At 39.9% G+C, this 24,343-nt stretch overlaps 2 protein-coding genes across 2 annotated transcripts in view; one reads left to right on the top strand and one right to left on the bottom strand.

The window, feature by feature from the left end:
• Positions 1–1,195: 1,195 nt before the first annotated feature.
• atp1b1a (ATPase Na+/K+ transporting subunit beta 1a) lies at positions 1,196–10,583 on the top strand. Its single transcript, XM_024278829.2, has 6 exons — positions 1,196–1,540; positions 5,413–5,541; positions 7,173–7,328; positions 7,886–8,070; positions 9,891–9,974; positions 10,057–10,583. Exons 1-6 carry the CDS (start codon positions 1,447–1,449, stop codon positions 10,312–10,314), a joined length of 906 nt encoding a protein of 301 aa, XP_024134597.1. The 5' UTR covers positions 1,196–1,446; the 3' UTR covers positions 10,315–10,583.
• Positions 10,584–11,271: 688 nt separating this feature from the next.
• nme7 (NME/NM23 family member 7) overlaps positions 11,272–24,343 on the bottom strand; it is a 20,475-nt gene continuing 7,403 nt past the window's right edge. Inside the window, exons 8-12 of the mRNA XM_024278827.2 lie at positions 18,479–18,543; positions 18,283–18,351; positions 18,082–18,183; positions 11,804–11,911; positions 11,272–11,412 (exon numbers count right to left, since the gene is read on the bottom strand). Coding sequence (XP_024134595.1) covers positions 11,380–11,412; positions 11,804–11,911; positions 18,082–18,183; positions 18,283–18,351; positions 18,479–18,543 — 377 coding nt within the window. The 3' untranslated portion in view covers positions 11,272–11,379. The remainder of the gene's footprint in view (positions 11,413–11,803; positions 11,912–18,081; positions 18,184–18,282; positions 18,352–18,478; positions 18,544–24,343) is intronic.

Raw genomic sequence — 24,343 nt, 5'->3', positions numbered from 1 at the left:
GTGACTTTTAATTCTAATGTCAGTACTGGTCACACGTATTTAGAAAATTACATGTGAATAGTCACTTTCTTTGAAGTCCCACTCCAACTATAACTTTTCATTTTAAAATCGTTCTCAGTGGTCTTTTAATTATGATTATGTTGTTTTTAGACATAGTCAAAAAGACTGTCGTTGTTTAAGACTTATTTTTTGCAGAGCAGCAGGAATACATCAGATATTCTCATCTGGGTTTAGTCTCAGAAGAAGAAAATGAAGACGTTAATGGCAGTGGTGGACTTAGCAGTTTGGGACAATAAAAAAAAATAAAAGAAATCTGAAAATGTTCTCTTTTTGCCCCTCTTTTTAAATTTTTTTTAACATATTTTTATTGAGTTCCTTTGATTCTGTTATTGTTCCAGTTTTGTCCGACTTCCTGCACATTAGTTTTGATGACAAAGTCCAATAATAATGGGAGTGGACATTTTTTTATTTTTTTTACTTTAAAGCGGGGCCCTCAAGGAGTTGGGGGGCGCCAGGCAACCGCCCACCTTTGCCTGATGGTAATTCCGGCCCTGGTTAATGGATGTATTTGTCTGCAAGTGGATGCATCTGAATTGTAGCAGAGAAGGTCGACTTCGGGCCCAGTTGCTATCACAAACCATAGGTTTTTCAAACCAACCAAGGTGATTTAAAAGGAAAAAAAGCATACCCTAAGAAACGCAGATTTAATCTTAAGTTATTTTATATTTCTTCATTAGCTTACCAGTATAAAAAAATGATACAAAAACATGTTAAAAGCATCAAAAACAGAATTTTCATTGGAGTTGGTTTTAAAAAGAAGTGAAAAAAATCTGAAAAAAAAAACTTATTTCAAACACAAGCTTTAAAAAAAACTCTTAAATTGAGTAAAACAGTATTTTTTGTGAAACGGAAAGAAAAAAAATGTTGTGTCTTCCAATTCCTAGCATTGACAGTCTGGTTTCTATGCTAATAAGAAGTGAGCTGAACAAGCTTTTATAGAACAGGAAGTTTGGGGAGGATTGGATTCTCTTTTGAATCATTTTATTGGACGTTTTGTGCAAAAAGTAAAAGAGAAAAACTATTTAAAAAGGGAAAAACAAAATTGTTCTTAAAGAGCAGAGCAACCAAAAGCTGAGTTTTAATACCCCTCCCTCCATGCCCATCGACCCCCCGTTTTTCTCTTACGCAAAAGCAGCGGCAGATTGTGATTTGCTGGGCTCAGCCCTCCCTCTTTGGTGGTAACTTATTACCGGAGTTTTTTTTTTTCTTTTCCTTTTTTTTTGGCTGAGCGGCTCTCCTCTGACATCAATGTGAGCGCTACAATCCACAGAGTCGAGTACGAAACTGTCTTTTCGTACTTCCTGTCTGGGAACCGTTGACACTGTTCGAGTCGACGCTGTGAACGCACGCGCTCCTCAAACTGTGGAGTAAAAAAAAGAAAGAAAAATGTCGGGAAACAAGGAGAGCGACGGCGGCTGGAGGAAATTTATGTGGAATTCAGAAAAAGGAGAGTTTCTGGGACGAACAGGATGCAGTTGGTGTAAGTACCCCACCTCTAGTTTGACTTGTACCCCGCGGTTGGGGGGTCGAGGAAGCGGCGTTTTGGGGCGGTAAAAGTCTCGCGGATGTAGAGCGAACACCGTGTTTCCTGTACAGACACAGCACCTGTTAGAGCCCGCTGACAGCCTGAGTCGTGACTGTAGATGTGGCTCAGCCAGACGGGGGTGAAGTCAACGGAAAAATACGTTAAACGGCCCCCTTTCATAAAGTTAGCTTTTATAGAAACGCCCTATGTCAAATTATGAAGGAAAATATCAATTAATAAAGTAGCAAAACACGTCGACTCGCCTTTTAAATGAATGGAACTTCCCTTTAAAAGGGTAAAAACGTGTCATAAATCAGATTATTAAGGCGTAATGATGCCCCTCATTAAAACTGGTCTTTCTGAAAAGGTCATTTTGAAGGACGGTGAGTGGGGGGCCAGGGTTTGCCAAATCGCACGATGAAAGTTGATCGTTTGTTCTCTTCCTGCTTCACTTTAGCTTAACGAGAATTACAAAAGAGAACATTTTTACACCTCCCCGCTAATTAGACTGGGAGGCTGTCAAACTCAGGTACCGTTTAGCTTCCCCTCTAACCCAAAACGAACCGATCCAACTCTAATAACATACATTTAAGTCTGAACAGTTCGACTTTTATGACTAATACTCCAACGCAGTGGTCCTGTAATCCTGATCGGTGTGTTTCTTCACAAAGGTGCGTTTGTTTCCTCATTTCGCCTCTGGACCGGCCAGGTTCGGCTCGGAACACGGTGCGTGACGGAGCAGATCACGACTCACATGTCTGGAGGGCGGGCCGCCCCTCTCCGCCTCCCTCTAACAAGGCATTGGCCGCCGTGTCTGTGCCACTTTAATGGGCTCATTCCTCACAAAAATGCGCCAATCGAACTCTATATTATTTTCCTCCCGGAACGGCGGACTCCGTGGCGGGGAAATCACGCCCGGCGGTGGGGGGTGTTAGACGGCCAACTTGTCTTTATGGTTTCAAATGTCACTGAGCTTGAGCCGAGGCGTCTATTACCTCGTTGTTCTCCGTTCAGAGAGAAAGCGGGGGTTGTTGAACAAAAATAAGCTCTGAAAGCAACAGGTATGTTCTTGATGGTCCGTGAATGCAACACAGAAACACGTGTTTGTAGAGAAAATCTGCAGAACTCACACAAACGATGGAGTTTTTTCCATTTACTCATGTCGAAACTTCCATACACTTGTGAAAGTGGAATACATGTATTGAGGGGGGGCAGTCCCTTCACAGCATGTGCAGTGGGGGGAGGTGCTGCCCATCCAAGCTCCTCCTATCATCTCCACCAGGCCACTTTGCTGTTTGCACTAAAGGCCTCTCTGCCTGCTGACTGTTTCTTTATGTCCCTGAGTGGTGGGACCTCAAACCAAATTCACATCCAGCTATTTAGCCCCAGATGTGCTCCAGTTTCCGTGACCTCAGTGGCAATTCCCACAGAAATGTCCTGAAGTTCCTTGACTTGTCCTTAGCTCTGCCTAAGCGCCACGTGCAGGCAGGAATAATGTCATTATTTGTCTTGCAAATTCAGCCAGCCTGCACAAAAGGGTACCTACGAATTCAGCGTCTACCTCACAGAGTGAGTGATGAGCAAAAGTACTGAGCATTGCTGCCATTCTCTGGCTCAGAAAGCTGTATACAGTTTCACGCTGACAGCTGCATCACAGAGAAATCCTGGTGTGGCTCCTGACTGACACAATCTTGGAAAATAGCTCACCACGCGTTTTCTTTAGCAGCAGGTGTCGGAGCAGCTTGTAAGAACATAAGTCTGCCTTCCTGGCTGTCGGCCCCGTCCTCTCATTTAAAAATGATAATAAAACGGAATGTTCAATTTTTACCGACTTAAGCTAGGTGTTTAGTGGGTTGCATTCCTTAAAAGTCACACTCCGATAACCTTTTGATCTATTGTACAGTAAAATGTTCCCAAAGATCTTTTAATTATGATTACCACATACATAACATAGTTTCTACAGAGTGGCAAACTGTTGGTGAAGGGTAAACCCGCCCCCTTCCCATCATCCGTTTCTACGCTCTCCTGCTAGCTTATAGCCCCTCACAACCAAACAATACCAGTGCAAAAAAATTGCGATCAATATCATAAGATAAAAAGATGTACATGAATCTATTTGTCTGCAAGTGGGTGCATCAGAATGGAACTTTTACTTCACACGTGAGTTCCAAAAATACTCAGAATCACAATTTTTAGCTTAATTTTCTTTATATGTCCTTCATCATTAGAAAAAAATGCCACAAGAACCTGCCAAAAACACCAAAAAAAACAATTTTCAACCAGAGTGGGATTTTAAAGGAGCGGTTTCACAACTCTGGAAAATATTTTGCACTTGATAACATCATGTTTAAATTTGGTTAATGTGTTTTCCTGCTCGGAGAGGCAGAGCCAGGGTTGAGGTGGGAACGTCAAACGTCTTAAGGTAACAGTTTGTTGCAAAGAGATAAGGTTGTAGGACTCAACGTGTCAGCATGTTTACAGAAATGTCAGAAAGCTGCCAAACACGCAAGGATAGGTCTCTTTTTTAGTACAAGGAATGAAAAATAAAGGCTAAGTTCTTAATAAAGGTTATTCTTAAAGATATTTCGAAACACATTCTGTAACTTTAAAACATGAGGCTACATAGTGACGTGGAGTGGATAACAGTAAACTTTACACAATGGCTGTGTGAAATAAAAAGAAACTGGTCTGAGCAGGAATGCTAATAAAAGTCTGTCTTCCACAAAAACCCATGAATAAGGAGCTCTTTGTTAATTAGGTGAGAACGGAGTTTATATGCAGAACCTGGTGGAAGTGATATACAGGGACGGATGGGGGAGTCGCAGTCATCAAGGCCTGAAAAGAATAACTTGTGACTCATCCTGTAACACTGGAAGAGCAGCCCTCCGGCCGTTTTATTGTGGAGGAAAATTTGGGGGAAAAGGGAAGAAAAGCCTGCATTGTTCCATTGTAAGATAAAGAATCACACTTTAAGTTTCTTGACATATTTTGGGAAAATAAAAAAATCTACTAGACCCTCAATAAAGTGGAATAACAAACAATGTATTAACTTTTCAGGTAAATAATTAGCTTTGTTGCTAATTTTTGCAGCTTTATCTCTTGAGTTGGTGCTACACTTTGATCATTTCTATACCAGGCTCATGGATTCTGGGTCACTGGTTGACTTCTGACTCATTCTGAGTTTACACAAAAATTAAAAAATGCATAAGACGGTAAAAGTATCAGTTTGATTCTGAATGCTGTCGTAGTCCAGCCTCCTGCTGTTGTGCTCTAACTCTAGAGACAACAATAATCTTTAGGAGACTCCAATCATCAATCTTAAAAATATCTCTAGGTAACAATTTAAATACTTTTAATTTATTTTTTCGACCAAAAAAGAAGTACCATCACAATATTTTTTAGCTGTTAGCCCATTTATTTATTTTAAAAAGAAAAAAAAAAACATCTTAATCTACATTTAATGACATTATGACTAATGTTTGCTAACATAAGACTGCTCTAGTCTTTGCTGGGTCTATTAACTGTATCGTGCAGAAATGCTGGTTTTAATCTTAAGTATTGTGTGAAGTTGTTGCAGAAGATGAAGATTCATTCAAAACACAGAAATCTACAATTTATTGCAGAATTTAATGGAAAAAGTCAAAACAAAGACGTAGTTTCAAAAGTTTAAGCTATAGCTTTAACCTGCATGAAATATAATGTATTGGTGAGCTGTATTATTTTTTCTGAAGTTTAAATCTAATAGCAAAACCGTTTTAAATGTATATGTTGCTGTTTTCAAGCTGACGACATTTCTGAGTGGAACTTCCCTTTTTGTTTTCTTCCAGTTAAAATCTTCTTGTTCTACGTGATATTCTACGGATGCTTGGCTGGAATTTTCATCGGGACCATTCAAGCCATGCTGCTAACCCTGAGCGACTATAAGCCCACCTATCAGGACCGAGTCGCCCCCCCAGGTAAATACCTTCCAACTCCTCTCCGCCGTACGCCAGAGGGTGTGTGACCACATGTCTGTGCTCGTCTCTGTACGGATGTGGTTCAAAATGATTGTTGGGGCGTGTCTTTTAGCAGCAACTCAATCTTTCTGACCTCAAATAAGCTCGTCCATTTTGTCCTTCACTTCTCATAGCAAGTCGATGGTTCCCCCCTCAGGCAGCGGGGGAACTAGAACTGTTCATGTGTGAGTCACAGTCATGCTTGTGTACATGTGTTTCCTGCTTTACTTGAGCTACAATCAAACATTTGAAGGTAGTTTTTTTTCCCTTCTTTCGTGAGGGGAACTTGAATCCGTCATTTTTGTGAGAGCTCGCCGACGTCATGGAAACCTGCTGCTCTCGCATTATGAGCCCTTTCATGTCTCCTCCAAGCTGGAGGCCGTTTTTTAGGTGGCAGGTTGTGTCGCACAGGACACTTGAGTCTTAGTGGTATTTTTAGCAGCTGTTGTTGACGGCAGGTTTCATGCTCCTGCCGCTCTGTTGATAGCTGAAAATGAACAAAACCACGAGGAAAGCGCTTCAAGTTAAAGCAGCTTTCCAGCAGAGGCGCGATCATCAAGGAAGCAGAGGGCGCTTTTCTGTTTTTTTATGTCATAGCAGATGCCACCTCCCACTCTGAAGCTAAAAGTTTCCATTGTGAGAGACATGCACGTGAGAGTGAATGGGTGGGGGCAGGGGGATTTGTGTACTTTCATAAGTTTGCAATGAAATTCAGTTTTTTTCTTTTGCTTTGTTTTCTGTGCTCCTGTTGCACAAACAGATCAAACCACCCTCTGCTTTAAGGAGGCAAAAGACAAATCCAGTTGAGAAATGTGTTCCCTTCCACCGGTCTGCCATCCCCCCTCTCCCCGGGCCACTCCACGTGCACGAGCTCTGTGGAAAATTTCCACTTCAGAGCTGACAGTGGCCAGCTGAGGAAATCCCCCAAACACCACGTTGCCCTAAGATAATAGACACAAGATAATAGACTGGAGACTCACAATAGCTCACATGGCATGTGATACTGTTTTCATGGCTTTTTTTTTTTTTCAAAATACACTTCCATGATCTGTATGTATGAAGCTGGTTTTAACTCTTTCGTTTCCTCCTAAAGCAGGGGTTGGCAACCTTTAACAGTAAACGAGCCATTTGGACTGATCAAAACCTTGAAGGAACCGCATAGTCTTTGGATTTCCATTCATGACTTCATGAATTATGTCTGTTTTTTGGCACGAACAAAAGCAAAAATATTGAAAGAACCTAGCATCTCTCAAAATGTGATTTTTTTTCCTTTTTTTTTACATTTAACAAAAGTTCAAATAACTTTTCTTTTCCCCTCGTTTTCCTCAGTAGCCTTACACTGTTGGGTTTTGTTATTTTAGTTATGTGTTGGTCCTTGGTAGTCTTAGTTTGCAGGCTTTATTCATTTGTTTTCTCACGGTAGTTTTGGTTAGGCAGTCCTTAGCAGGGAGCTGCTGACTCGGAGGGTTGACATGGCTGGGTCAGCAGTCTCCTTGACTTATTTTATGTTTGGCCAAGGAGCCATGGAGAGATAAAAGAGCCACGTGTGGCTCTGGAGCCGCTGTCCTAAAGCATGTGCTTTTGTCTTTCAGGCCTGTCACACACTCCCCGCTCAGAGAAATCTGAGATTTATTTCAAAATGTCTGACAACAGTACATATAAGAAGTACGTGGACAGCATGAATGAGCTCCTTCGAAACTACGACGAGGGACGTCAGACTAAACAGCTGAAGTTTGATACCTGTGGAGGCAAGTATAACCACTCATGGGTGCTTACATGTACAGATTCCCCACGAAATGCAGGAAGGCTTTAGAAAGATGTTCAGGAAGTTTAAAGTGTGATAGAAGAACGAGTGCTGTGACAAGAAAATGTGGAGGGTGGATGAGAATGAGAATGCTTTGGACTTGATGACAGGTGGCATAGTCTACTTAAAATATAAAAAAAATTGAAAAACTATTTCCTGCTACAATAGTTTAACCCTTTAACACCTGGGGCGTTGTCAGTGATGGTTTAAATACAAAATTTTTAACATATGTGACTTTTCAATCATTAACACGATTAGCGCGAGTGCCGCTTTTCTCCGCCAGAGTCTACTGGAATAACGCTGATCTTGTTAACAAAGAATTACAGTAAATCAAACAACATAAAGCTCCAGTGTTAAAGGGTTAACCCATTGTTATTTCCTTTAAAAAAGCACTGTTACATTCACTAAAGTATTTTTTTATGTATGAAAAGTAGTGTAAGTGTACATAAAAGACAGACTCCTCCACCTCTAAAGTGATGTTTGTTGTTTTGTCATTTGCAGAGGATCCACTCACATACAGGGATCAAGGCACGCTGGAAAACAGCCTCGGACAGAGGTCGTCTTGCACCTTTCCTAGAAAATGGCTTGGAGATTGTTCCGGTTTGACTGACAGTACCTACGGCTTCAAAGAGGGGAAACCGTGCCTTATCGTCAAGCTCAACAGGATCGTCTACTTCAAACCCCGGGTGAGTGCACCCCGCTTGAGCTGTTTGGTGAAGTGATCGTTGTTATTGCTGTTTTGTGTCCGAGACCAAATGTCTTGTGGAGTATGAACCCACTTACAGTGGGATGTCTGTTCTGGTTTAATCAGTATTTTTTTTAATGGAAATAATGGACCATTTCTGTAGTAGGGTTTTATCATCTTCCCCATGCTCTGGACTCGTGCCATCTTCCATTGTTATGGGTCTGTAGGTCTGAGCTGACCAATCAGAGCAGACAAGGCAAACGTTTAAAAAAGAAATTATATATCATACAGGAACACTTTGAAGGGGAATGAGACTGCTTTATTTTCCACACTGCAGGGAGCACCAGATTAAAAGGCGCATCATCAATGGATGGTCTATTTCAAAATTATGTCACATATAAACCACACCAAACTATAAGGCGCACTAGTCAGATTTTACTAATTGCGTTCACAGTAACTAGAACTTATTTGTGACACTACACGTTAGAAGTGTTAACCGTTTCAGCATACTCACAATATCGTTTACTCCCAACCTCGTTATTGACTTGTTAAAAACAGTCCGACACCACTACACGTTACTGCATTAGTGTAGGGCTGGGTATCGATAATCATTTCCAGAAACAATTCACACAATTCCACAGGTGGAGCTCGCGCTATAGCATTAATCAAGAAGAAGAAAGTATGAGCAAAAAACAATGTTTTAGACCACAAATGGTTTCTTTCAAAAGAGTTTGGAAAACTCATGCCTGTGAGTATATAAAGATTTTATTTAGTCAGCAATGTATTTTTATGTCGACCGAGCGTTAGCATTAGCCGTCCTATGGGGAATTCTAGTAAACGTTAGCATCAAGCTAGCGTATTTTAGCTTTATGTGCTAAATCGGTCTATAGGTTTATGAATCAATTATTGATCTATTAAGCTTAAATCGATTCAAATCGATTGATTTTATCAACCCAGCCCTACATTAGTGTATTCACAAAAACACCTAACCTTGTTTTCAACTCGTTTAAAAAAAAGACTGCTGTGTATGTCTCAAAATCGCTTAAACATCAGTAGACTAGGGCTGCCACAAGCGATTATTTTAATAGTAGACTTATTACCGCTTATTTTTTCGAATAGTTGACTTATTCGGTCATACGTAAACTGGATGTAAAGCACACATCTTGACCACCATTAGCTTTAAACTAAAAATAACGACAATTCAGATGATACTTTATTAAGCCTTTAATGAATTATGCAGATTCTTTCCTTCATTAGTTTCTGGCATTAAAACAAGACTTAAATCAAGTGAGGTCGGCATCTGAAACACAGGAACTATTTTTCACTAAAGACAAAAGTTTTGGTCTCACTGACTCAAATATAAAAAAGTAAATTTTTTGGTACTGAACGCTCACGACTTTGTTCAACTTAACTAGATTCTGACCCCATACAACATAAAGTAACGACAAATTGACCATTAAATTAGTCATCGTTTAGTTGACTAATCATGGCAGCCCTACAGTAAACACAACCAGAATAAATACATTAAAAGGTACTCTGAGTTATAGGGCATATTGTACTTAAAAAAAAAGTTAAGGCTTTTAAGTACGGAAAATACGGTAATCATCATTGCAAGAACAAAGAAAAAAAGGAAACTGAGCTCTGAGATGAGAAGTCAGTGACTGAAATGGCTTTTATGTTTTGATTCGTTTATTTTCTTTGATACGTTTCATTAAGCAGAAAGCTCATCTGAAGATTTAGCAGGATGACATTCTGAGCTGATGTGGTGGTTCTGTAACATGACCTGTAAACTAAAATGTTGTTCATCATTGCTGTCTTTAGGGTCCCTCTGACAACTCGACGCTCCCAGAGGCTCTGCAGGGCAGATCCTACCAAAACCTGATCCCCGTTCACTGCAAGAACAAGGTGGGTTTGCTACGATGCCACCAGTGTTGAAGGTCTGCTAGAGGCTTTGTCTTTAAGCTGTATTCCACCGCTGTGTTTGCAGAGACCCGAGGACGCATCCAAGATTGGAGAAATCAAGTACTTTGGCTTCAACGGGGGCTTCCCTCTGCAGTACTACCCATACTACGGCAAGCAGCTGCATCCCCACTATCTGCAGCCCCTGGTGGCCATCCAGTTCACCAACCTCACCATCGGCGAGGAGCTGCGCATCGACTGCAGGGCATACGGAGACAACATCAAGTACAGCGAAAAAGACCGTTATCAGGGACGCTTCGACGTTAAGATCACAGTGAACTCATGACCTCGGCCATGACAAGCACTCTCACTGAAAGCAAACGAAACCTAGTTAGTAATGAAAAAGTTCAGATAAACACCACTAGTCTTTGAACATTCATAATATACAGGACCTACACCTAATTCGTGTGCTTTACACTCGCTTATCCGTGTTTTTGTCGCAACTTAGAGAGTTAAATACAAGAATAGCAATAGATGATATTTATTCTACTGTAAAAGAAAATATTCTTTGAGCCATGGGATGTTCGATTACTGTATAAAACTGCAATTCCACTACTGAGATGTAGCGAGTTGTGTTTTGTCCCCCACCCAAGGTATTCATCCTCACGTCGCTTCCACATCTTTTAGAAGTGTCCACAGCTGTAGTCCTGTTGTAATCTGTCTTATGTCAGCTTTAGTGGTCCAAGGTGTGTGCGCGCTGCTGTCTGTGTGCAGGTGTGTCAAATGCGAGTGCATGGAGTTGTTGTCAGTACGCTCTAACTGAATACTAGCATGGTACTCTGATTGCGCTCCATTCAACCTTTTGCTTTTTTTTTTTGTTTTTGTGCGTGTGCTGCATTTGTACACGTGTCTCTTTGTATCTGTCAGACATGGTGTGACATTTCTGTTTGACTCTTAACGTTTGTTGAAGTTTAGTTTGTAGAGTAGAGCTTTGCGGGTCCATCCTCGGAGACTGTCACCTCTATGGAAACAGTGGCAACTCAGTGCTTTGAAATCTGTTTTGCTGGAGACATCACAGAGTGTGATGTGACTTTCTATTGAATGTTTTAGCCATTTTTCATGATGGAATCATTTTATATTTATGCAGTTGTACATTTTTTTTCCAAAGTGTGATGTTTGAATCCAATACCAAAGTTACTGGTTTAAAACTTAGTGAATATCAGAGGCATCGCAGTATCCCGTGTAATAACCTGCTTAGTTGGTGTGAAAATACTTAATTCAGTGTTTAAGATCACAAACCCTGTCAGGAGTTCATTCTGTCACTTTATTTAATCTGCATAAGGCTGAAACAATAAACAGAAAAATGAAAAAAAAAAACCTTACGTCTTTGGGTATCAAGTACAAAAACATGTCATGTGTCCAAGATCTTGAAGAAGTACTGCACCTGCAAGAGAGAGGGAACATTTTCACACCTCACCGTTTGATTTCACTGTAAACTCTGCACCAGCTCTTGCTTGGTCAATATGTCTTGGGAAAATGGCAGCTCAGTCAGTCACCAGCTAATGTTTAACAAGGGGGCATTTGTCCAGGCGACAGATCAGGAGTTTTCCTGAACAATGACGTCGGACGGTTCAGACCCACGCTCTGCAAAAACAATGCTTTTGTTTCAAATTCCTCTGCCGTTCTTGTTCCCCTCAAAGCCAGCGTGATCTGAGGTTGCCCCAGCCCACGGAGCGAGGTCATGAGACGTTTGCAAACACCCCGGCTGTTCTGTTCTTATGCATGGACCACCTGCACTGGGGGTGTTATCTACAATGTGGACGGGTGAAACTCACCTCCAGAACACCATCCTCAGGGAGGTCGGTGCAGTGGACGCCGTTCCTCACTTTGTCTTTGCCGTACAGGGCGCGCAGCGTGTTGGGACGCAGATGCCGTGCGATTTCCTATTGAAGGAAAACATCTCAGTTGAGGCGTCCACACTGATAATACAAGGACGGAGGAATTAAACTTTAGTTAAGTGGGAACAAAGGGGACCTGGAGCAGCACACATGCAGTGGGAATTCATAGAGATTTTGACACAGCACATCCTGTTCTCGAGGGTGTTACTAAATCACCGATTACTCAGCAAAGCAACATGTGATCCTTTAGAAGTGTGGAAAAAAGCTCACCTCTCACTCGAGGTGGAAACAATCTGATTACTGAAACTGTTCCCAGCTCTTTCCCTGCAGTTCCTAACCACCCTGGACATATAAAAGCCTTGAAAATAATGGGTTTTTGCTCAAAAACAGCAGGCGCTTCTTCCTCAGAAAAAGCATTTATCTCAAAAAAGGGCTTCCTTTCAACATCAGACACTCCCAAGGTCAAAGCTCCGCTTCTCTGGGCTGTGTCTCCAGGAAATGTAACCCTCCCACAGGGTTCTTCATCAGCAGGAGAAAATTCAATTCACCAAGAAGACCGTTTGTCAAAGTGTCAAAGTGAGTGGTAATGCATGAGTCATGTGTGGATGATGCAGTCGTAGATGCTCGGTGAACGCAGGTTGAGACTCTGTGTCTGGTGGCAGAGAAACAGTTACTGTGCTGACGTACGCGGGAGCACACAGGATGCAGGAACAAGATTCAAGGACATCCCAACCCGGCCTTGTCTCTCAAGACATCCATTGTCTTCACAAACAAAAACGCTCCTTCAAAACAAACATGTTCAAAAGATTGTGGAACTGAAACACGTGAGACTCAATCTGAAAGAACAGGAACTGTGGACCAACAGAGATCTGCTTTAGCTTCAGTCAACCCAATGAGAGAATGACTGAGAGCTTAACCTGCAACAGACACCAGTGAGTTTAGGAAAACCTCAGAATTTTGAACATTTTTCCATCCACAGACAATCTGTGCTGCATCCTTGTATGCTCCAACTTACAGTACTGTGTTTAAAGACAGCAGTCTGAAAATCTGGTCCTGGAGATCCGCATCCATGTCCTATCCACTCCTAACTACCTGGATCAGATCTGTTCAAGCTGCTGTGGAGTGGGGAGGGACGGCTAAAAAAACAAAGGTATTATATAAAAGTAATCTTTTGGGTCACGTGTCAGAGTCAAGTCCAGGGGGCCAGATACGGTCCTCCGTGCAATTATATCCGGCCCTCCAGATCATTTTATTGGTATTAATGGTCCGATGTTATCTTACGCTCACTTCTAACTTGTAGAATTTTGAGAAAATATATTTTTATGGAGAATTTTGGAAGTTATTTAAGGTTTAAGTTGATTTATTTTGGAATGATATTCCTGCCTTTTTGTTATTCATATTTATGTCAAAAAGTTACATTTTTAAAGTTTTAAAAATGTCCTTTTAGAGAGTTCGATAAATGTTTTTCCTGTTCGGCCCACGACCTAAGGCGTGTTTTGGATTTGGATTGAGTTTGAAACCTCTGCTTTAGGTCATTTAGGAGTTTCTCAGTTCTCAAATGCAGACAGGAAGGATGTGGAAGGATATTTTAGAAAATCTGGAACACAAAAAAAAACATAAAGCTGAGCTAGGAGACAAGCGGTTATAGTTCACAGGCTGAAGGGGTGCATCATTGACTATATATATATATGAGAACTGGATTGAGTGAGCGTGACGCATTGACTGTATATGAGAACCGTTCCAAACAGGACGTACCTTTTTTTAACGTGTTCCTGACCTTTTTTTTTTTTCATTATATTTTTTCGGTAGTGCAAGTTATTCAAGTTATAAACTGACCAATCAGATGCCTCAATGATAGTATGTGGTGCCCCCTGGCCTTCATGTCCAACGTTTGATTGAAAGATTCCCCCGAGCCCACCTTCACTGACCTTCCAACTCCTGATTGGACAAAACAAAATTGGTTGCCATAGAAACGACAACTCAGATTGGCTCGGATAAATCACTGCTTATAATGACGTCATCCGGCTCCAACATGTATCGCAAAACAATGGCAACTGAAATTGATTTCAGTTTAATGGGTGATGTCAAACTCACATCCAGGTTTCTTATACAGTCATTGGGATGCACCTGTCACACCTGCTGTCTGTGGGGGAAGTGTTATGATATGGGGCTTAATTGATTTAAGTTATTATGAATAAAGTCAGGTGATTGATCACCTGAAGAAACACTCAGTGAATATACATTTTGGATTTGAGGGGAAATCTCTCTGACGCTGTGGGCTTAAAGAAAAAAACAAATGTTCCAGTCTAAGCTAAACTGGTCAAAGCCTGTTTGTCTGTTTTGTATTTTTATGCAAAACAGTATTTCCTTCGTTAAAAATAAAGGAACCAGACTGTGGATTTAAGCAAGGAGAAGCACTATTAGAGTCCTTTGTGTGCCGTTTATCAGCAGAAGACACGCTCTCGGCTGACCTGCAGACCTGTCCGTGCAGCTGCTTCATAATGAGTCTCCAAGGAGGAGAAATTGGGCACAAATTTCCTTAGTTAAAAAAATATTCCAAGAAAAGCTCTGTTCTCTGTAATCGCATTATCTGCCTATAAGAGGCTTGCCGTTCTGCGTTTTTAATGACTGTAACAGTACTGGAGCAGGGCTTCTACACCGACTGCTGGGTTGCGTGAACAGGAACGGCCGGAGCACAGCGACCTTGTGGTCACATGATTGTCCAGAAATGTCTGATCCTTTACGCACGGCTGACTGCCACACCCATCCGAGGAAAAAAGGCCACGAGACAGTACAGACGTGTGTACATTCAGGTAAGAAATAAAAACTGTTGATAGCAAAATCATGAAGGTTTATTCTTCATGTGTCCACATGAAAAATAAAGTTTTAAACACAACAGATAAACTGAATGTAACATACTTTTTAAGTTCTAACATATCAAATATTTATTTTAAAATACTAAAAAAATATATTTGGTTTCAATTAAGCTAAAGAGAAAATGAACCACAAAAAAAGAAGTTAAAAAGAAGCTAAAATGTAAAATAATAGTCGCATTTTGAAATTCCTTTAGCAGTCCAAAGTTCTGAAAGGTTATCTTAATTTCTTTAATTCATTACAATAATTTATATATATATATATATATATATATATATATATATATATGTATATGGAGGAATTTGACTGGAGTTCAGCACATCAGAAAATAAAAAAGAGGATACATATATATTTATGGTTTATATTCTAAATACATCCTGCCGTTTAGCTTGAGTTTTCTGCTGGTTTATGATGTTTTGAAACTTTGAATTGGTTAACTTTTGCCAGAAAGACTGCTTGAAATAAAAATCTTTACCTTATTTTCCGTCTCTTTTTCATCACCAAAATGTGTGATTGCCATCACAATCACACATTTTCTCCTTCACAATCTACTGGAATGACATTGATCATGTTTATAGTTGAAAGATACAGTAAATCAAAGAACTTAACACTGGAGCTCTGGTGTTAAAGGGTTAAGGAAATTGTATTTTTTTTTTACTTTTTTTCTTTTTTTAACAAAATACTGGTAAATACTGGTATTGTGCATTTTTAAAATATCCTTCTTAAGTCAACAGTCTGTATAATGATGTCAAATCTTTAAAAAATGATTTTTTTCCCCCTGATCTTTTTACAAACCAGTTTTATAGACCTTGCTGAAAAAATTCATTACCACAGCATGATGGTCCCACCTCCGTGTTTGACAGTGGAGATGGTGTGTTTGTTTTTCTGAAGCCTTTTTGGGTACATCTTCTGAATCAAACTAATAAGGACTGGATCTCTACAGCTCTTCTTGAGTTTCATGAGGTCTATTAAACAGACATCTGGGTCTTGGTAGGTTTGCAGTTTATCCTAACAGTTTTTCCTGCAGATGTCTGAGCGGTTCGGACTGCCGCTGCGCTTTAGGATGTTCCTTACTCATCACTGTTCTTTTGTTAACCTCTGTGGCTTTTACAGAACAGCTGAGCTTGCATTGACCTTTAAAGTCATAGAGGTTTTACTGTATTTAAATAACAACTGGATTTTAGTCAGGCATGAAAATCCTGTTTTTTTACTTTTACTTAATAAAATAAACATACCCCTTTTTTTTACACCTTTGACTTAATTTGGGTTTGGATTACAAAAAATCTATTCAATTTGATTCAAATCAACCTTTATTAACAAGACATTTATAATGAAATCCACAGATTTTTTTTCTTTTCAAATACTTTTTAAATGCATTTTTAATTGTTATTTTCTGTACTGAACCATAATTTTCTTAACGAAGAGCCCACCTTTATGCAATTTAAATCCCTAAGTGTGTAAAAACACAATTTCTTAACAAACAAAAGGTGGGATTACAAAAGAAAGTAGAAAAATGAACTCATGAATCTAAATCACACGGATTCAGTCGTTTGGCAGTGGCCCCTTAACTGTGTTGCTTATTGGACTGAGACAAAACATGAAAAGCAAAAAAGTTTAAACACTAAAGTCACAAGTTTATTAGGAAATGTTCCCTCTAAAACAATCTTAAATGAAAAACAAAAGAAGAGCATGAAAATTGTTTTGCATAAGTTACTTTTTTTTATCTTCACTCCATGTTAGAGGTCATCCAGAAAAACTCACTGCTAAATAAAAAAACAAGCTAAACTGCCAAATTAGGAGTCTTCCACAAAGGATTCTAGAAGAAAGTCGATACAGAGTGCTGATCCCAGTGATAGCCTTTCATGTTTACTACAGAGCGGTATCTGTGTCCCGCAGAGACAGCTCATATCTGTTTTCACAAACCCATTAAGAGCAGAAAAGGGAAAAATCAATATTTTCATCAATTTATTTCTCTCCTGTAACAGGAAACTCCACGTTTCACAGCTATTTTTAGACTATCTGGGATCACTGTGTTTTGTGTAGAAGGGGACAGACGTATTTAAGCGTTTGGTCAGGCGGGGTCCGGCTTGTCTGACAGAGGAGCGCTGTGTCTGTCCACCCTGACAACAGGACATGTCACGAGACGGAGCGCGGCCTCATGACTGAGGGAGTGCGGACTGACTCAGCCGAGGGTGGAGGTGGGACTTCACCTCCCAACATGTCCCAGTCCCAAGTATAGGGGACAAGATAAAGCAAGGTTAAACTGATTCACCTTCATGGTGAAATAAGTTTAAGGTCAATGACTCAATCAGTTTAACAGCACTGTGGTGCTTTTTCTCGTTTGACATGAGCTGGTTATGGATTAGTCAGCTGGAATTAATGAATAATCAATTCCTCCCACAAACAGCTGAACCTCATAGAAAGTCTAGAGTTGTACTGTTTGTGCATTCGGCTTTCTAATAATAACGTTTCTCTAACAAATGCTAACTGTCGGAAAGCTGCGCAGACATCTGCTGGCTGCCAACCAGCCGTCTGATGCGCTCCGTGCAGCTGCAGCTTTCTGCTCGCGCTGCAATTCAAACAAGCCAGTTCCACGGCGGGCTGGGAGTGCTGATGTGTGGGATAGCACTGAGGTGAGCCCGGGGTCATGCTCTGATGAAACCACTCAGCGGGAAACATCTGATGCTATCAAACAAGTTCCAGAATCCTCAGTGGAGTCAACAGATGACAGACTAGTCTACCTGGATAGATTAAAAAAAAAAAATAATTTTTAAAACTGATAAAATACTGTTTTTTTAATCTGAGGAACTAATAAAAGATGCTTTTCTGTTCTAAAATGGAAGTTGGAGAAGAATAATTTTGTGTTTGGCGTTATGGAAGAAAGACTGATGCTAAACACAGAACAGAGAAGCGCGTCAAAGGACATTTCGGCACAAAAGCCAGCTAAGCTTTGATATTCTTGAACAGCTGAGTCACGGCAGCCGCCGCGCGCGTGGGAAAAAAGCGTGCAGGTACGTCTCTCTGTCTCATAGCAACCCAGCAGCGTGTCTTATCATTCGATTTCACATCATGTTCTAGAACAGCCCTGTAGCTGCAGCACGGCCGCACCGACTAACACTCAGCAGCGTTCGTTTTCTGTTTGTTCTGTGGTTTGAATTGTGCCAACTTTCAAGCGGAACAAACAAAAGATTTTGTTCTGCTGGACTCAAGTTGTAACAGATTTTCCAGGGAGATTTTCCTGTGATTGCACAGCCAGAAGGGAAAAGAAGTGGCATAAAGTTGGGTTTGCTCTGAAATAGTGAACAGATTGCCGTGCGTGTAAAACTGGGGAAAATACTCACCGGATCAGCGGGGCCACAGAATTCCCTGAAGGTCTTGGGTGTGTCTGTGCCTCTGATCTCCAGAGCCATGCAGGGTCCAGAGCACAGCTCCGTCACCATACCCTGACAACACATGTGAGCCAACAGGCAGATGCTTTCTGTTCATACAAAAATCAAACATCTTTATTCGCATCATCCAGGATGATGACAGTTCATACTCACAGGATACTCGGAAACAACCCCTTTGTAAACCTCATAGAACTCCTCTGCGTTTACTCGCTCCATGTTGAACTGTCAAACACCACAAAGGAAAGCTAAGAAACAAGCACGTGTGAAGCTTTCATACTTGAGCACATAAATGATTTACATTCAAACCCAGTTTAGACTAGAAAAGGCAGCAGAAATGTTAAAGTTTTACCATCTGAAGAGCAGAGATTTCAAATCCAGCAGCAGATATGGAGTTGAGGATCTTCCCCGTCAGACCTGTCAACACATCAGAGTGCTTCAGATCTTCAAGACTTTATGAATTTTGTCCAATAAATCAGACCCTATTGTTACTTAAATGCAGATCCTGTGGAAACTGAAGGTGATACTGTTTCTTATCAACCTTGAGGACCTGCATGTCCTGTCACTGTGGCTGTGCACTTTAGTAGAAATGATGGCACAGGTCTGCACAAGTTACAGTAAAGGTCAGGCGGCTGCATCCACACATGTGAATGAGGGTGCCAGCCTCATGATCTCAGTCAGCCTATTGCAAAAGCAGCCTGCGTCCGCCTCACGCAGACATTTCCATCACTTCTTCCCGCTGTGGTGAACAACCGTGGCTTTCACTTTGGGAGTGGGCGGCACTGCAACTGTTGAGAAATTTTCATCTGGTTCTGTCACAGTCTGGCTAAATGTAACAGGTAATAAACCCCCCCCTGTGCCCTCCCCAGACAGCGGCAGCCAGCAGCCTGCTTTGGATACGCATAACTCAGCTCCCAAAGCAGCTGCTGCTGTTGCTAGGTGATCCTATTCTGGGTGCCTGGCAACAGAAACTTCTCTATTCCAGTCATGTCTGGGTGTAATTTCAGTCACAACTTCCTTTATCATGACCGTGATAGGCTGCGTCTTGTAGTTGTGGCTGTCCCGTAAATGAGTTACTTGAGTGATTCTTGAGGGGAAAGGGAGTGAGCGTTTTGGCACACTTTGTCCTCAGCTGGATGACCTGTTCAGTCAGGGTTTCTATTCTCGGCTCACACCAAATACATTCCCAGAGGGGAGAAGGTAAACACTAAAAGCTCACTTTAAAATAGTTAAACTGTACAACTGTTTATAACCACTATATGCAAATGCTCCTATGAATAAATATTATGAGAAATCATATCATAAAAAATACTTTTAATAAAAAATAAAATGTAACATAGGCGAGTATATATATTAGGGGTGGGCAATACTGGGAATTTGGGTACTGATCTGATACTAAGTAATTACAGGGATTGTATTGCCGATATCGATGCTGATTTCAATACTAATATAAATTATTTTTCCTTAAATATTGTATTATAGAATAATTTGGAGATATACATTTTTTGTAAGAAAAATGTATAATATTAAATGTATAATAAATTTGTATGCAGTTATACATTTAATACAACTAAATGTATAATAAAACATAGACTGAGACTTTCAAATAAAATTTTTTATAGGTTTGAGGAGGTGTGCTGCTTACTCACAGCTAATGTTGCCAGATTGGGCAGCTTCCTGCACAAATCGGGTAGATTTTTACTCAAATTGGCTGTTTTTTTCCCAATCTGGCAAAACTGCAGACAGATAGTGCTCGCATTAACTCCGTAAGTAAATTCAAGCCCTTTACCTTACATATTAAAGAAAACCTGCAACAAAACTATTGATAGTATTGATCTCATCATCTAGCATCGATACTTCACCTTAATAATGATACTTTCGATGCACGCCTAATGCATATTTCATTTTAATTCATTCAGAGTTTGCTTGAATGAAGGTGACCCTTTGATAATTGGCTGATCTGCTCAACCACCTGAGCCACTGCTGCCCTAAAATATATGTCTTCCATCATAAGAAAAATGCCCCAGGAATGTTAAAAAACACATTTTTTATTGGAGTGAATCTTTTCACAATAACATGATGATTCATTCCCTCACAGTCATTCTTTACTACAAACTTCAGTAAAAAGATTTGACAAGGACAGTGAATTTACAGAAGAAAACCAATCAGTTGAGGAATTATTTCTTAGAGTGAACAAGAAACCTGTTTATTTATTTATTTTTTTATTAACAGGGTGAGGCATTTGGGAAACCTGGTCACTGCAGTCACTGAGAGAACATTCGGATGACAAAGATTGGACATTCTCCACTCCACTGTGACACAAAAGCTGTGTTCCCATGAGCCCTCGTCTGTTCTTCCCAGTGCTACTCTAAACTGATTAATTGGAATCCCACTTCCTGCCACTTTTATGGAGCTCTGGAGGGTGTGGTTTCAACCGACTAAAGCTGGGATGCAGAATGCTTGTCAGAAGATAATTAGGCTGTGTAAAAAGCGAGCAGTGCAGTGTATTTCAATACATTTGTGTAACTCGAGTTCATCTAAAACAATTATCAATAGTTAGAAATCTGCTTTTGTGAGATCTCAGAAACAAACACAATCTGGCTCACGTCGGAAGCAGAAGAATGCTTCTAAACCCAACAAAGGACAGAGGTAAGGACCAACTTCCTGCTGCACACACGTCCTGAATGGAAACTCCTTTGTCTGCGGGCTAACGGTTAGCTAGGATTTAGCCTGTAGGCTCACAAATCCCGGCAGGAGACGAATCGATTGCTTCCGCAATCCACTGGGAGAGTCATTGTTTTGTGGTATATCTACAATACACATTCTGTGACACAAAAGTATGATTTTTTGCATATATATACACCTCAGTCTTGTTGATTTGAGGCCACAGAGTACACGCAGGAAAAAGAATCCCAACCCCCCGATCCTCACGCTGTCAGAACAATGGGTGAGAAAACCCACAACAGGCAAGTTAGGCTAAAAAATCTGAAACCTCCAGGTTCAAAATATGTCCAGGCAAAGTCAGATACAACACAGCCTTAGTTTAGAGAGAGGTGTTTGGGGTCAGAACCAGCTATGTGTTCCAAAGGAAGACTGGTGAGTCCATCGAGCATCATATTTAAATCACATGGAGGAACAGACACAAGCTGGTAAACTGGTAGAAGTCTGCACATTCTCTTCATTGGAATGAAACATGTATGAATAACTTTAAATAAATGTTAAGAATCGAATTATGGAATCTATGTTAAAAAAAAAAAGTTTCTTCCCGCTCCCTTTCATATCAAATGGAATCATTTGTGTGTATACGTACAAATATCTATTTATGATTAGGAGCCACTAGGTCAACAGGATAGCATCATTTTCTTTATTTTCTAACAAATTTATGAATTAAGATCTAAAATAGATTTGATATGTATTCTTAATTGTCTTTTTCCTTTTTTTTATTGTTAAAACGAGTTAAATCAATTGATTAAAAATTAAAGATGCTGGTTGTTTGTGTTAAAAGCCAATAGGATACATACGAATTCCTGCCAGACAGTTTAATGGATTTGTTTGTCAATTAATACATCCTGCAAGAATCCGAACAAAACCTTCTTCCTGCTAATACCATCCTCCGGCTGTTGTCACGACAACACCTAATGGAGAGTCGCCTGGCGCTCTAATTGACAATAATTGCATTCTGAGGCTATTATGCTCAAGTTTCAACCTTTCCAGGACAGGTCCGCAGTGCTCATCCGGGGTGTGAAAACACACTTCTCTGCTCATGACGACATTTCTCTGCAGGTCGTTGGACAGTGGGAGCTTCTACAGAACCACTGAACAAGAAATGACTTCAGAACTACACATAAGTGTGTTTACTTTTGATGTAAAACTGGACTTTTTGGTCTTGAGCTACACTGCAACAGCCTTCTTTGTGCAACACGTCAGCTGTTGGTAATTTGGTGAATTGACATCCTGTTTTTTTTATTTCAAAACTCATATGGGAAGTCCAAAGTTTAGCCTCTTAGTGTGATGTGATGCTCCACTCCTGTGGCAGAAAAGTAATTTCAAACCATCACTACACCACCACCATGCCTAACCACCGGATTGTTAGAGTTTCGGAGCCAAATCAGAGCCACAAAGATTTGAAACCCAAATAAAACAACTTCAAAAAATTTAAGTTAAAATATTAAAGTATCTGAAACTGTCTGCAATTTTAATATAAACTTAATTATTTTCAGCCTTACATTTTCTGTTTTTAAGCTTAAAAACTCCAAATTTCAGTTAAGGAACTTTTTTTTTTGCTTCAACTCTTTTTTTTTTATTGTTTCAAATTGGAAAATTTCATGTTTCAAACGTTTCGATTATGGCAAGTAGAGGCGGGGCTAACACGAAGGACCAATCAAAATTGCTGAGAGTAGTAACCTTAGTCGTGGTGCATTTACTGATTCACAGAAATACGGTCAGAAAATGTCTGTACTATCATAACCGTGTGTTGTCCCAAGAAGGGCATAAAAAGCAGAGTTTTATGGCGTATAAACCGCATGCCCAAAACACCACTTGCAGAGCTCCCGTATTTGACACAACAAAATGGTGCTTTAAAAAACGAGAGTTGCAAGTGAGAAAAACATTTTAAACTGAAAAAAGTTTTTTAAACTGAAATTTTGAGTTTTTAAACTTAAAAACAGAAAATGTGAAGCTGAAAATAAGTAAGTTTATATTAGAAAGTTTCAGACACCTTAATTTTGTTTCAGCTTGACACCAAAATTTCAGCTTGAAATGTTCAAGTTGTGTTATCTTTATGGCCCTGATTTGGCTCCATGCAGGTCCATTCGCTCGACTTTTCATCAGAAACTGCCTGAAAAGCATGTTTTAATTACATACCATTTAAAGATGTTGGTAAAGATACATTTATATTAACAAACATTTAACTATCTTTAAAGAATATATCGGAAACACATTGAGAAAAATCGGCAGCCACAGCTACTTCCTTTGGATCTGTGCAGTTCACAAACATCAGACCAATAAACATGTCGAAACCTTTGCTTTTAAAGCATTTGCTCATGATTCATTAATGAAGAAATCGCTCATTAGCAGCCTTTAACCCCTTATCTCGCTTTAAAAATCACATCAACTTTTCAGCTGGAAATTGACTCTAGAAGCGAGTTCACCACCATCTCGTGAATACAAAACAGATAAGGGACTTGTTTCTATAAAAAGAACTGACAATATTTTATTAGAGCTGCATGTCTGAGTCACTGCTGTCCTGAACCAAATTACAGCAGCTATCAACAATCACTAGGACTGATATGCGCGGGGGGGTCTTTCGATTGCGATAAGGTTTTATTGCAGCCGACTGTAACCCTTACAGTCGCATCGTGGTGTCTTCCATCAAACAAAGCACGACTGGAGTTACATAACAGCAACAGATTTTGTTGTTTTCCACAAGGGCTCAACGGAAAAAAAAATCCTGAAAAATTGTCAAAAAATGGTCATAAATGCCTGAGTAGATCACTGCGGATGTGTGTATGTGCAGACATTGCATTAATACACAAAGGCAAGATACAAGCTGCAGTATCCAAGAAAAACGTGCATTTCCTGCATAAACACAGGTGTGAATGCTGTCACTGGTGGCTCAAGATAATGAAGTTTACTTTAAATCAGTAAAGAAAATGTAAAAAATAAAATAAAATCATTAATTTAATAAAATAAGTGGAAGAAGATGAACTTAGTCTAAAAAAGCTGTAGAAAAAAAACCGTTAAAACCTGATATGAGCTCCAAAAGCTGCAACCATACTACCAAATAAACATGCTTGGGTAAATGCTGTTTTTAGCTTAAAACGTTTTCATATTACTGTTAAAAAAATAAATATTGAGGAATAAAAAAGCAAAAGAGAGTTACATTTGACTAACAATGACAAGATAATCATATAAAAACCCCCAAAACAAGAATGATGAAGATGAAGACTGGATTCTATAGCAAAAAATGAAGTTGAACTAAAGGAAGACCTAAAGACATAATAAAACAACTGAATTAGCAAAATGTCTGCAGAAATGTAATAGTTTGATGGTTTTTTCTTGCTTAAAGGGAGAAATGTATTGGAAGAAATTAGGATTTTGCTTTTAATTCTACAAGGTATACACATTTTTTCAAAAGCAGTACAGAAACAAATCCTGAAGATGGTGATTATTCCGTTGACAAAAAAATAAAAAATGCATCCTCATTTACATATTTAGA

Source organism: Oryzias melastigma, linkage group LG9, assembly GCF_002922805.2.
Source record: "Oryzias melastigma strain HK-1 linkage group LG9, ASM292280v2, whole genome shotgun sequence".
In the NCBI taxonomy this organism is placed as follows: domain Eukaryota; kingdom Metazoa; phylum Chordata; class Actinopteri; order Beloniformes; family Adrianichthyidae; genus Oryzias; species Oryzias melastigma.
Note: the sequence above shows the minus strand (reverse complement) of the source record. Positions and strands in the feature narration are given on the sequence as shown.

What these genes read in the sequence shown, in the direction of transcription:
- atp1b1a (XM_024278829.2), top strand. Translation starts at nt 1,447, where the DNA reads ATGTCGGGAAACAAGGAGAGCGACGGCGGCTGGAGGAAATTTATGTGG. An exon ending in GAAGTTTGATACCTGTGGAG is followed by an intron (nt 7,329 to 7,885) that starts GCAAGTATAACC and finishes TGTCATTTGCAG; the next exon opens with AGGATCCACTCACATACAGG. An exon ending in TCGTCTACTTCAAACCCCGG is followed by an intron (nt 8,071 to 9,890) that starts GTGAGTGCACCC and finishes TGCTGTCTTTAG; the next exon opens with GGTCCCTCTGACAACTCGAC.